The 13,618-nt window shown below is 34.6% G+C and overlaps 1 protein-coding gene and 1 pseudogene across 1 annotated transcript; both read left to right on the plus strand.

Annotated features, from left to right (window-relative positions):
* The first annotated feature begins 507 nt into the window (after nucleotides 1-507).
* LOC120200858 lies at nucleotides 508-1,432 on the plus strand (annotated as a pseudogene).
* Nucleotides 1,433-5,319: 3,887 nt separating this feature from the next.
* LOC120200908 (probable calcium-binding protein CML27) lies at nucleotides 5,320-6,008 on the plus strand. The gene has a single exon (XM_039201636.1). The coding sequence runs from the start codon at nucleotides 5,368-5,370 to the stop codon at nucleotides 5,806-5,808; it is 441 nt and encodes a 146-aa protein (XP_039057567.1). The 5' UTR covers nucleotides 5,320-5,367; the 3' UTR covers nucleotides 5,809-6,008.
* The last annotated feature ends 7,610 nt before the right edge of the window (nucleotides 6,009-13,618 follow it).

The following is a 13,618-nucleotide window of genomic DNA, read 5'->3' on the forward strand; positions in this document are numbered from 1 at the left end:
TTTTCATTTTGGATGATAACCAAATAAACCTCTAGAAGCAGCAAGATTTAGGAGCTTAGAAAGAATGTTCATAGCTAAGACAAAAAGAATGGGTGAAAGTGGATCACCCTGCCTAAGACCTCTTTCACCTTTGAAGTAACCAATCAAAGAACCATTGAAAGAAATTGAATATCTTGCTCCATAATAACAAGTTTCAATAGCTTTGAGGATGGAAGAGAGGAAACCCCAGTCCAAAGAATCAAAAGCTTTTTGGAGATCAATCTTGATAGCACACCTTGGAGAAATGGATTTTCTTCCATAGCCCTTAACAAGATCTTGTGCTAGGAGGGTATTGTCAATTATATTTCTCCCCTTAACAAAGGTTGTTTGATTAAGAGTAATCAAGTCAGGAAGAATGTTCTTCAGCCTATGAACAAGAATCTTAGTTATAGCCTTATATACCACAGAGCAACAAGAGATGGGTCTATATTTCTTTTTATCGTTAGAAGGAACGCCATAACCATAGTTATTCCTTAGTTGATGGTGTGGTTTGTTAGTTTCTTCTTCACTCACTTCAAATAACTGCCTGTCTTGTTTCTTGTACCTTAACCCTCCTCCTCCCAAAAGTTTCAGCCATGGCGACAATGCTGAGATCTGTGTTAAATCTCACGCTTTCCGCTCTTCTCCTCTTCCACGCTTAAGGTAACTAAATCTCTTACATTGCTAGATTTTTGGTTTCGTTAAAGCAAACATGTCTTAGATTAAAGGGTTTTCCTCTTTCGGCTGCTAACAGTTGAGGTGTCGGCGACAACATTAACACTCTACAACAAGTGTCCGCACCCAGTCTGGCCCGGGATCCAACCTAGCGCCGAAAAGACACTTCTACCACGAGGCGGCTTCAAGCTTCCCCCAAACAGGGCCTACTCCATGAATCTACCTCCTCTCTGGTCAGGTCGCTTCTGGGGCCGCCACGGATGCTCCTTTGACGCCACCGGACGCGGCCGTTTCGCCACCGGTGACTGCGGCGGGTCTCTGTACTGCAAAGGCCTCGGCGGCACTGCCCCGGCCACTCTGGCCGAAATCACCCTCGGGACGCAACAAGATTTCTACGACGTCAGCCTGGTGGACGAGTACAACATAGCGATGTCGATAACTCCTTCGAGAGGCACCGGCAAATGCAGCTACGCGGGGTGCGTCAGCGACTTGAACTTGATGTGCCCGGTGGCTTTACAAGTGAGGGGGAGGGATAACAAGCGAGTGGTGGCTTGCTTCGCTTTCAATTCTCCCAGGTATTGCTGCACCGGAATCTTTGGGAGCCCCCAGTCTTGTAAGCCGACCGTGTATTCCAGGATTTTCAAGACGGCTTGCCCCAAAGGTTATTCTTATGCTTACGATGATCCCAAGTTGCTCTCGGGGCAACTATTTGGTCACTTTCTGCCCTCACCGTCGCTAGAGTTGTATTTGGTTGTTATTATCTACATCTGCTTCGTGTATTGTTCTGCAGTGGACCTATTATCATATCGTGAGGTGAAGATCTTTGGCTTTGATCTGCATAGTTTAATTAGAGCTTGAGACTTTTGTTTTGAGTTGAGAATCTTGGTGGTGTTTACCGTTCGGGAGTGGGGACGAGAGGACCTACTCTTGTTTTTCATCTTTAGATCCATGGATGGATCAATTAAAAGTTTACATGGATAACACTAGGCTAGCGAAACGTTTAAGAAGGCTACCAATAATGAGCCTTGCCTAGGCAAATTGAGTTATTCCTTAAACATTAAAAGATGTCAAATTATCTATTTCTTAAAAAATAAAGATCTATTAATTATATAAAGGGTAAATTACACATTTTGTATCTAAACTATTAGTTTTTGTCCTTAAGGTCCCGGATTCGAGCACTATGAATGTCAAAGGTGTGAGCGTTCAATGTCAAATGATTTAGAGTTATAACATCATAATTCAATGTTAAGGTTTTGGGTTCTTCCTTTAGTTTTTGTTTCATTTTAGTATCATTGTTTAAAATTTAACATTAATTTTTGAAATTGTTTTTTGAAAGTTTAGGTACTAAAACGGACTAAAATTGATAGTCTATGTACTAAACACGATAAGTTTTTTAACTGTGAGTACTAAAATGAAACAAAAACTAAATGTTATGTATAGTTTTGAAAATTTTGAAAACTTAGGTGCTCAAACAGACTAAAATTGATAGTTTATATACTAAATGTGTAGTTTACCCATATTTAAATTTAAAATGCTGGAAACTAAGATGCAATTTAACCAATATTTTAATTTTTAGGGACCTCAATTACTATAGGACCAAAAATGTTAGTGGTCAAGTCCTGGTAATTTTTTTCTAATGTATTTGCTTTTCAAGTCCTGAAATTTTGAAGTTAGAGATTGTTTTGGCACATTTACTTTTTAGGTCATCTTAGTTTTAAAACTAGGTAAATTAAACTTTGGTCTACCAATTTTTTGGTTTAAATATTTTTAGGTACTTTCAATTTCAAAATTCAACAAATTAGTTCCTAACCTCTAAATTTTTAATTTTAAATTGATTGCTTATCAATTAGAAGCATACCATCATTTTATTTTTATTTCTATTTTACTCCTAAAGTTTCATGATGTTTCTGTTCGAGCTTCACAATAATGTTAAACAAACTAAAATTAAATTAATTTTAACCCTACTACACGTACCGGTGTTAATATAAGCTTTTTACAAATAGTTGAATAGCCTAATATTATCGGCCCAATCCATGTCACTGTGTTTTTCGTGTTACAAACGTGCCATTTCGTAGCTTTATACGACAAGGACATCCGGTGGCGGAGCTTCATGGGGCGAGGGATCTTGGTCCCGGCAGTTATTTTTTTTTTAAATTACACCATTTCTCATTGAATTTTATTGTCTCATATTTTCCTCATCCAACTTTCAATTTGCTCATTGAATTTTACAGATTAATTCATTTTGTTCACTCTGTCATTAATTATTTAACGGAGTTATGACGTGGTACATGCATCAAAACGATGCCGTTTTGAAAAACTCAAATATACCCTAAAACAACGTCGTTTCAGTGAGTAAAATAGGAGAAAGAGTAAAATTCAATGACTCGTGGTGTAATTTATTCTTTTTCCTTCTCTTCTTCATTTTCTCTCCGCTGGGCACCACGTCATTTTCATTCCGGGCACCACGTCATTTTCATTCTAGCCACCGTCGACCGATGTAGATGGTGGTTGTTTGGTCCCAAATTTCATGGGTCGGTTCGTCTCAACCCCCTGAGTCCGAATCTGGTGGTTGTTTCACCGAAAATTGTCCCAAAACCCGTGAATTTTGACTGAAACATTTCAATTTTCTCACTTTCTATCTCAAATTCATTGACTTCGGAGCAAGTTTCAATAAAATGGAAGTCGGATTCAGACTCAAGGTGTCGAGGCAAAGTGACCCATCCCATTTCAAGACCGAACGACCACCATCTACGGAAGTCGGCGGTGGCATGACCACCTTCTGTTTTTTGTTTTAATTATTTTATATTAAACAAAAATAAAAAAAATTCCACGTCATCATTTGTTAGAGAAAAAACGGTCGAATGAGAAAAATGATTCGATTGTAAACTTCAGTGAGCAAATTGATCAAATTAAAAGTTGTGTGAGAAAAATAAGAGAGAGTATAAGTAACGGTGTAATTTATCTTAATTTTTAAAATATATCAAACCTTTCAAATTAAAAATCTGTATTTATAAAAAAAAATAAAAAAAATGTTTTAACTTCGTCATAATAAATTTCTTGTACGAAAATGATCGAGGTGAACTAGGACCAAAATGGCGTGTGGAAGCCGTTTCTGTACTGCGATCTCCGATCAATGAGATCGAAAGGCTAAAATTCAATCCCAATCAATTTCTAAGAACACTGCTTGCAACCCCTTACTTCTATTTCTTTATTCCCACTTTCTATTGGATATGTTTATTTATGAATTGAATTATTACATGTTATTTATTTTAGGATGATAGAAGGATCTAATTTCGTAAAATTCGTACCTTATTTGCATCAATTGAGATGGAGATGGATATAAGTTTAGTGGTTAATAGGCGAGTGTAGATGTAAAAAATCATACCCTTCGTAGCGAGTAGGTGATGAGTTTAAGGCCTTATCTACTTCGCATCCGCCTAGCTCCACATTTGCCCGTCTACTAACTATTCATTATGGTATAAACATTTTTAAAATTAAAGTCAAACGTTTCTCCTATCTCAAATTGGTGGGTATGGATGAGTACATATGTGTATGGGATGGATAGTGAGTATCCAGTTAGTTAATAGACGTGGGGATGGATTTAAGAATGTACACATATGGGCGGATGTAGATTTAATAATTTTACTTGTTGTGAGTGGTAGTGGTAGATAGGTGATGAATAAAAAAATATTAAGAGGGTATGAGGATGGGGAAGGAGTATTCGTACGTACCCTACCTATTTGCCATCCTAATAATATTAAACATTTACATATCTAATATATTCGAACTTAAAATTTCAAATAATAACGATAATTATTTCATCATACTTATATTAAATTGTTTAATTTGATTAATGAAATAGCTGACAGATGCACCAATCTCGCGAACCGAAACAGTTACATCGACGGGCAACAAGTCTAAACTTAACCTTTTTGTATAGGTTGTTTCAATTACGGGGAAACAAATTTAGATAATTTTTCATGCACTTTAAATCTATAACATAATGAATAATATTTGACATTTTTTATATCTAGGAATAATATCAAATTAAGATAAGAGCTATATATATAATCGAATAAAAATTAAAAACTACATGTATAATCAAATTTTAGGATAAAATATATAAATGGTTCTCTGAATATAACACGATGTTTTATTGAGTTCATCAACTGTTATAAGTTAAAAATGACTATCATATCATAGTGAACATGTTAACGTCCAACTTAGATTATCGTCAATGTTTTAACATAAAAAGACGAGTTTAAAACATATGAAATAATCGATTGATCGTTTTGTAACTTTTAATAATTGAGTGATTAAAAAGTAATATTCCACAATCAAATAATCATTTTATAACTTTTAACAATCAATGTACTTAATAAAACATTGTCGTTATATATTTTACCCTTAATTTTATCTGTTGATTTTTACACCACCATACTTCTTTATAATGGATAAATAATATCCACCGAGTTAATTTTACTTATATGGAAACCAATTTTATTAGTGGTCATTGTGGTCCCTTTATTGTTTTTCCTGCTTTTCCTCCCACGCCCATAATTCCCCACTGCCCTCCCTGTTTTGATCTCCATCGCTTCCAAGTGGAAACCTAAACTCTTTTGCTTCCCTTCCGATTTCCTTTTCCCCTCTTGAGCATTCCCCAACGCCGCCTCCATGCCAAACAAGTACGAACTCAAAAGGGTGTTCGACCAATTCGACGCCAATAAGGACGGACACATCTCCATAGCGGAGCTCCGCGACGTGTTGAAGGCAATGGGATCCAACTACTCGGAGGATGAGCTCAAGCGCGTCATGGAAGACGTCGACAGCGACAAAGACGGACACATCAACTTCGAAGAGTTCGCCTCCTTCTGGTCCTCTTCCGACGACGGAAACGCCGCTTCCGAGCTGAAAGAGGCGTTCGATTTGTACGATCAGAACAAGAACGGCCTGATCTCTGTCACCGAGCTGCATCAGGTTTTGAACCGCCTGGGGATGACGTGCTCGGTCGACGATTGTGTTGGGATGATCAAGTCCGTTGATACGGATTCCGACGGTAATGTCAATTTCGAGGAGTTTAAGAAGATGATGAGTGCCTCGTCGGCGTCGACCTAAGCCGTAGGATTCGAAGCCTTTCTCGGCCGGTGATTGATTGGTCCAAACAACGTGGATCAAAGGTAGCGTTCTTAGAGATTTCCATAGCTTGTTTTCATATATAAATCCTTCGCCATACGTAATTTGCAGGACTAGACTTTCTTGTTTGGTTCTTAGCTTCATCGAATTAAATGAAAATGTCTTTGATTCCATTGCCCAGATTTTTCTCGCCATTTTCCTTTTTCCTGCATTTTTTATGAAATTTTCCATCACTCAATGCTTTGTTTGGATATGGAATCATTGATTCCTGCACAAAATTTCCTTTGCCTTCCCAAACAGAAAAGAATCTCCCAGTCCCAGTTAATTAATTTATGTACTTCCTTTTTTTAACATATTGTTTGACCAGGCTCTATGTATCACTACAATATGGTATATTATATAGTATCGAAAACATAAATATTATTAATATCTTTAAAGAAGTATTTATTACGGTATTAATTATGTTAAAGAAGTCCTTATTATCGTATCCACTATGCTTATATGGTTACTGTTTTCTAAAATATTTAGGATTATTTATGATTATATATTAGTCACATATCTATAATTATTTTAAAATATGAACATGCATATGTCAAAATAGAGTAGAAAAAATATACTTAAATGAATGCAGATAAAATTTAAAGATAATTATGACAATAAAATGAATAGCAAATATATGACAAATCGGATTTCATAGTGAATACTTACTTATTCTAATATATGCACTGGCCGGTACATCAAGGTCGAAATTCGAATTTTCTTTGATCAGACGTATATTTTATTGAAGTTGTTCGTCTTGAAATCTGTAATTTCTTCCATTATGACTTATTTTATTGATGATGTTCACCCTCAAATTTTATTTATGTCTACCTTGTTTAAAAATTTTATTTCCTTACCATATATGTTTGTACTCTTAAAAATATTTCTATATCCGCAACTATATATATATATATATATATATATATATGTGTGCGCGTAAATTTATTAATATTGTGTACTACAATATAATAAGTCAGTATTCATTTTAAAAGGTACACAATATAATAAAGTCAATATTTATTTTAAAATAAAAATTATTCTTAAAAAATAACATTTCATCACCTTCAATACACACAATGAACCAAATGAATTGAACAAAAGGTTGATGAAGAATAAAGTTTATTTATTAATGGAAGGGTTTGACCAGGTCAAACTGTGGACGCCTCGTATATTTAATAAATGAATAAATGAATAAATGAATAAATATTTAAAAAATAACATTTCATCACCTTCAATACTATTATGGGCAAGTGCATATATAGATGCCACCATTCTTTGTTTAACCAAATCAACTAAATATGAAAGTTGGTCTCCGAAATCTCCTTGTGTCGTGTGCAATTTGAAGTGAATTTGAAGCTTTGATTAACAAAAAAGAAAGTAAAAGTAATAAAAAGAAAAAGAAAATATTATAGGGAAAAGTACACCAAAGGGCTTATACTATGCTTATACAATCGTTTTAATTATTGACATTTCAAAAATAATTATTAAATTTATCGAATTATTATAAATCTTTTATTTATAAATATAATAAAATTTTAGGTAAAAAGGCATTATAGGTTTACGTACTTTTAAAAAAGTCAATATGCCCCTCATATTATTTTCTCTCTCAATGTGACCCTTCAACTCAGAAAATAAATCCAATGTGATCCTTTGACCAACGTTTTTTTCCGTCGTTGACCGTTACGGTAATGATGTGACAGTTCACATTGTTGACATGATTGTCCAAGATAATGACATGACAGTCTAGGGTGACAGATTAGCGTGGCGAATTATATGACATATTGATTGAATTGGTAACTCAAACATGGCAGATGGACTTCCACGTCTGCACCGTGGCCCGCCATGTCAGCATTGGCATGCCAATACTGTAATGGTTAACGACGAAAAACGTTGGTCAAAGGACCACATTGGGTTTGTTTTCTGAGTTGGAGGGCTACATTGAGAGAGAGAAAATAATACGATGGCCACATTGATTTTTTTTCTTTCAAAAGTACAGAGACCTCTAATGTCTTTTTTCTAAAATTTTAATTATATTTTATAATATCATGATATTTATTTTTATTATTTTTTAAAAAATTAATAACTAAATTTAACCATTTTTACATATTTTAAAGACCTTTAATATACTTTACTCAATATTATAATAAAACATTAGGGTTTGTAGGAATATTTGAACATGTTTCCTTTATCCATGGTTAGCATTTTGTTTTGCGAGAGTAGTATTTGTTCGGCCTTGGATTCGTCTCGAGGTTGGTTCCAATAAAGCTCAAAGCCACCGCTTGGTATATTATTCGGTTATGCCGTGCATATCCAATAGAAGTTGCCTTCTATTTCATTCTATGATATCCTCTTGAGTTTGGTGCATGGTGGTCACCATCATGTTAGTAAAAAGATGCATGACAGAAGTAACGTAAAGAAGAGACGGAAGGCACAATCCTGTTAGTGGGTGGGGGCCATGGGTTTGTGCAGTCGTGGATGTAAAATATGTTTACGATGTTCTCATGTTTATCATATAATCTGAATTTATTTATATTAGTTATTTATTTTATTATTAATGCTCGTTCTCATGCTTACAAAAAATCTCAATAATTAATACATATGTCAACTCTAAAGATATTTCTAGATTCACCACTGTAATAGTGTGATATAGTGGCTTCCACGTTTAGCTGGATTATGGAGCATACCATCCAAATGTTTGTACCCTCAAGGCTCAAATCATTGGCGCATGCATATCAAAAGGTAAAGGCCATTTTGTCTGTGGACAAACCCGTTGGTCTGGCACTTCCTATATATCATATCAGGCCGAGTTACAGACTTCCAGTCCACACATTAGGGATGGCAAACGGGCGGGTCAGGTGTGGATACCCCCTCCCCCATCCCCATACCCACTTAATATTTTTCAATCCACTACCCGCCCACCACCCATGATGGGTACAAATTTTCAAATCCACACCCGCCCACGCGGGTACATTCTCAAATCCATCCCCACACCCACTACCAACTAGCTACGTACCCGTCTAGACCCGCCTGACAGCAAACTTAAGTTATACATAAGCAACAAACATAAAAAAAACATGTCTATTAAGAAACATAATAAAATAATCAAATGATTATCTAAGTTAAGTGTTAATATAGATCTTAAAATACATAAAACACCATAATAAAGGACATAATTAAAGTCTAGAAACATAAATGACAAACACATAATATTTTTGTTCTTTGGCACAACATTCTAAAATTTCAGGCAATATTTGTGACATATAATACTCCAGTATTACAATCATCATTCTCTATTTCCTCCAACTGAGAGCGCTCCAATTTAAATTCACTACTACCTACATATATAATAGAAAGTAAAACTAATATAAGTTAGTAACTAAACTTTAATAAGATAATTAAGCACAATTTAACAACTAATATAAATTAAATAATAATATTACCTTTAATATCGGCCCAAAGCCAATTTTGAGCATACATTAATGCTTTAATCGTCTCCGGAAGTAGTCGACTACGATAAGGACCAATTATTCTTCCACCTATACTGAATACAGATTTTGATGGGACAGTGGAGACAAGAATGCCCAAAATATCATTTGCTATTTGTTGGAGAGTTGGATAAATTACATGTTATATCTTATACAATATTAGAATTTATAAGTTAGTCTCTAAAATTACACCTAAATTCATAATGGTCCAAAATTTAATGGATATTTAGCTGGGCGGGCCGATGTGGGGCGGGTAGATGCGGGGCGGATGTGGGGCGGGTAATGTCTTAAACCCATTACCCGCCCACCACCCGCGATGGGTATCACTTTCTAAATCCATACCCGCCCACTACCCGCTAAAATTATACTCATCCCCGCCCCAATTGGAGCGGATGCGGTACGGAATCCATAAAACTGTACCCGTTTGCCATCCCTACCACACATATACAATTTGACCATTGAATCAAAGGCCTCATTAATGAATTAAGGGTAAACTATGCATTTAGTACCTAAACTATTACGTTTGATCTGTTTTAATACTTAAACTTTTAATTTTTCAAAATCATACCTAAAGTTTAGTTTTTATTTCATTATAATACCCGTTGTTAAAAATTATAGTTTTTGTTTCATTCTAGTACCCGTTGTTAAGCATTATAGTTTTTGTTTCATTCTAGTACACCCGTTCAAAATTTAACGTTAAATTTTTAAAAAAATTGAAAGTTTAGGTACTGCAACGGACCAAAATTAATAGTTTAGATATTAAACGTATTAAAATTTTTAAGGGTGAGATACTAAATTGAAATGGAAACTAAACTTTATGAATGATTTTGAAAAAATTAAAAATTTAAGTACTAAAATAGATCAAGAATGATAGTTTAAATATTAAATGTGTAGTTTACCCATGAATTAATTTATTGTTTGGACAACTCACTCATCATTTCTGTAAACTGACCAACCTCGGTCGAGTTGGCACTTTAGTCAAAACTCAGTTGAGTTGCTCTTGATTCTCATGCTTCAAGTCATTCAATTTTGATAGAGTTGAGGCCCGAGCAATTGAAATTTCTGATTTGATTAAGTAATTAATCATATATATTTATATAATAACAAAGGGGTCAGGCAAGAAGCTAGGGTTTATGTTTGCTTTCATTAAGTCAGTGATAATCAACATCATAGGAACATGCAACCATGTCTTATGTATTACTAGACATCCCGTAATGTTTTTCAAACATCTTGGTTTCTTGAATCTTTCAACCTTCCCTTGTAATCCTCTTAAGCTTTTCCTCTGCTTTTTTATCTCGGAGTTGATTACTCGAAGCCTACTATCGGAGCTGAATTCGCTTACCGGAATGTTAAGATCGGCAATAAGATCATCAAATCTCAAATACGAGACACAACCGGCCAAGAAAGGTATAGCTTTTACCTTGTTTCTCAATTTTTGCATATGAATTCTTCCTTGAAACCCTTTGATTCCTTGCTTAAGCTATCGGTTGAGTAACTATTGATCAACTGAGTTAATTGTTGTATTAAGCATGTTGATGGACTGGTTTAGATTTAACTCGCTAAAATTCAGGCTCAGCTAACGGACTCACTATGTAGAAACTGATTTTCATGCATCTGTATGAACTTGCGACTTAACTGGATCAGGGAAATCATATGAACATATCTTTTCCAGCTACATGATGATGTAGTTGCCTGAATAATGCTTTTTTCCCAGCAGGTTTACGATCGGGGAGTATTAGGAGCAGTGTCAGTGTACAATGTAACCCGAAGACCAACCTTGGACAACGTGACAACGTGAAGAAATGGATACATGAGCTACGGGAGTCGGTTGATTCAGCCATTTTCGGAAACAAATCGGCTTTGAGTAAATTTAGACAAGTCACCGAAGAAGAAGGAAGAAACCTAGGCGAGCCCCAAGGCCTATTTTTCATGGAAACATCTGCTCTGTAATACTTAAACAGGGAGGAAGCTTTTTTACGAATGATCCCTAATATCCATGAAACCACGGGCGTTTTAAATAGTCTTAATACCAATATAAGTGCCCAAACTATACCTAAATTCTCAAATTGGTTTCTAAACTACTTTTTGACCCCTCTAGGTTTATACCGTTACAAACGTTATTATTTTAGGTGTTCAGACCGTCAACGGAGTTGATTTCCCCGTTAAATAACGTGTGTCAAAATCTGGTGAATTTAAATATTTTTATCTAAAATTAAAATAATTAAAATAATATATTTTTAAAGAAAATCATAAATATTTTAAAATAACACTAAAACTTTAAAAACATTTATTTCAACCCCTAAACCCATGCCGACTGTCGTCCTTCACCGTCGACAAAACTCCACCTAACCTCATCTCCATTGGCGAACAACCCCCATAAAATCGTGATCAATCGAGGTTTTATACCCCTAAATCCTATAATGAAAATCGCAATCTCGACGACCAATCGATGGCAACTACAATGGCGTATGATTAGGAGGATGACAGAGACTACATCGGCGGTGATAGTCGTGGTAAAAAAAAGTGATGGTGGTGGGTTAAGGATAAGATTTGGAAATTTTAGAGATTTCGGGACTTTTTTATAATTTAAGAGAAATTAGAGTTTTATTTTTTTTATAAATTATAATAATATTTTTTTAAAAATAAAATTTAATATTATCATATTGTGACACGTGTCACTTAACGGGAAAATTAACACCGTTAACGGCCCGAACATCTAAAATTATAACGTTTATAATGTTAGACACAGAGAGATCAAAAATAGTTTAGACACCTATTTGAGAATTTAGGTATAATTTGGGCACTTATATTGATATTAAGCCTTTTAAATAACAGGAAAACTAGGAGCATCAACGAATGGTAAACTAAAATTATGTGACCACCCAGAAATATACTCACCTGTGCCAACACTTTGTAATAATCTCACAATCTTAAACAAAATTACAAGCTGGGATGAGTTGTTTATAAAACGAACTTTAATGTGATAATAAACAAGAGGGAAAAATCCCAAATTTTGTCAACTAAAAGATTTGGCAAAGTTCAAGCATCCATTTTTCTCTCTTTAGTTTCGAGACTTTATTCTGATTAATCTGAATCGATCCAGTTCGTACGTCTAGTTATGATGAGTAAGTCTCCTAATAGGGATTTTATATATACATAAGAACCCAAATCCGATATCTTATTTAAACGATATCAAACTACTTACTACTTCGAGTAAAATTTAAGCATTCATTTGAAACCATTGCTTTCACTCACAAAGAGACTGACAAATTCTAGTACCATTTGTAATAAAATGATAGGATGACACAGCATCGAGAGACAGCATCAAGCGGCTCCCCTCATCCAGTTGAAACCCCAAACCACTACTAGCCCACAACTCTCGTTGAACAGTTTTTTGAAATAAATAAACGAATGGATGTGAAAGCTATATATGAATAATTTTTGAATAAAGACGAATGCCATCCCTATTTTATCTATATGTTCATAAAAAAACAAATGACTTCTGGAAAAACTTCGGGTAAAAGGAATAAAAGTCTTATGGTACAAATTGATATAGTTTCCACTTCACATTCTAAAATATAACATGATTACATGGATGACGTTTCTTGAGAGACTCCCAACTAAAGATAAATTTCTTAGAATGAAAATCAATACTAACAGCTCATGTATATTATGCAATGAGGCTACGGAGACTAGAGATCACCTGTTCAGCGAATGCCTTCATGTAATTTTCTCGTGGAAAGATATCTTGAACCTCTCCGGCTTACGCACTTTCCCTTTACAATGGATGAGCATGTTAGATTGGACATGTACCACTTGAAAAGGAAAGTCCTTCCTCACTACTATCTTGAAACTTATTTGGTGCGCTTTAATCTATTCATTGTGGGAGGAAAGAAACAGAAGACTGTTCCAAGATAACAAAAGAAGTGTGAAATGAATGTTGAACTCTATTAAGGAGATTATACGTATCCAATTAAGAGGAAGGAACATAAATAGATTAGATAATATTAATATTTATCTTTGAAATTGTTGGAGTATCGACCATCCAATAATGTTGTAAGTAGGCAGCCTATTATCCCAATATTAGGATAATATTTTGTATCTTTTATCTCTTTGTTGGGATTTTTCTGCAGAAGAATTCTACATCTTGAATAATAAAATTAAATTTATCCAAATAATAATAATTTTTAAATAATTTAGAGCGACTAAACTATATTTAAAAGACTAGATCCCTAATGCTAATCATATAAATTATTGTTATTACAAAA

The sequence above is a fragment of the Hibiscus syriacus genome, unplaced genomic scaffold, assembly GCF_006381635.1.
Source record: "Hibiscus syriacus cultivar Baekdansim isolate YM2019G1 unplaced genomic scaffold, ASM638163v2 tig00006613_pilon, whole genome shotgun sequence".
In the NCBI taxonomy this organism is placed as follows: domain Eukaryota; kingdom Viridiplantae; phylum Streptophyta; class Magnoliopsida; order Malvales; family Malvaceae; genus Hibiscus; species Hibiscus syriacus.

What these genes read in the sequence shown, in the direction of transcription:
- LOC120200908 (XM_039201636.1), top strand. Translation starts at nt 5,368, where the DNA reads ATGCCAAACAAGTACGAACTCAAAAGGGTGTTCGACCAATTCGACGCC.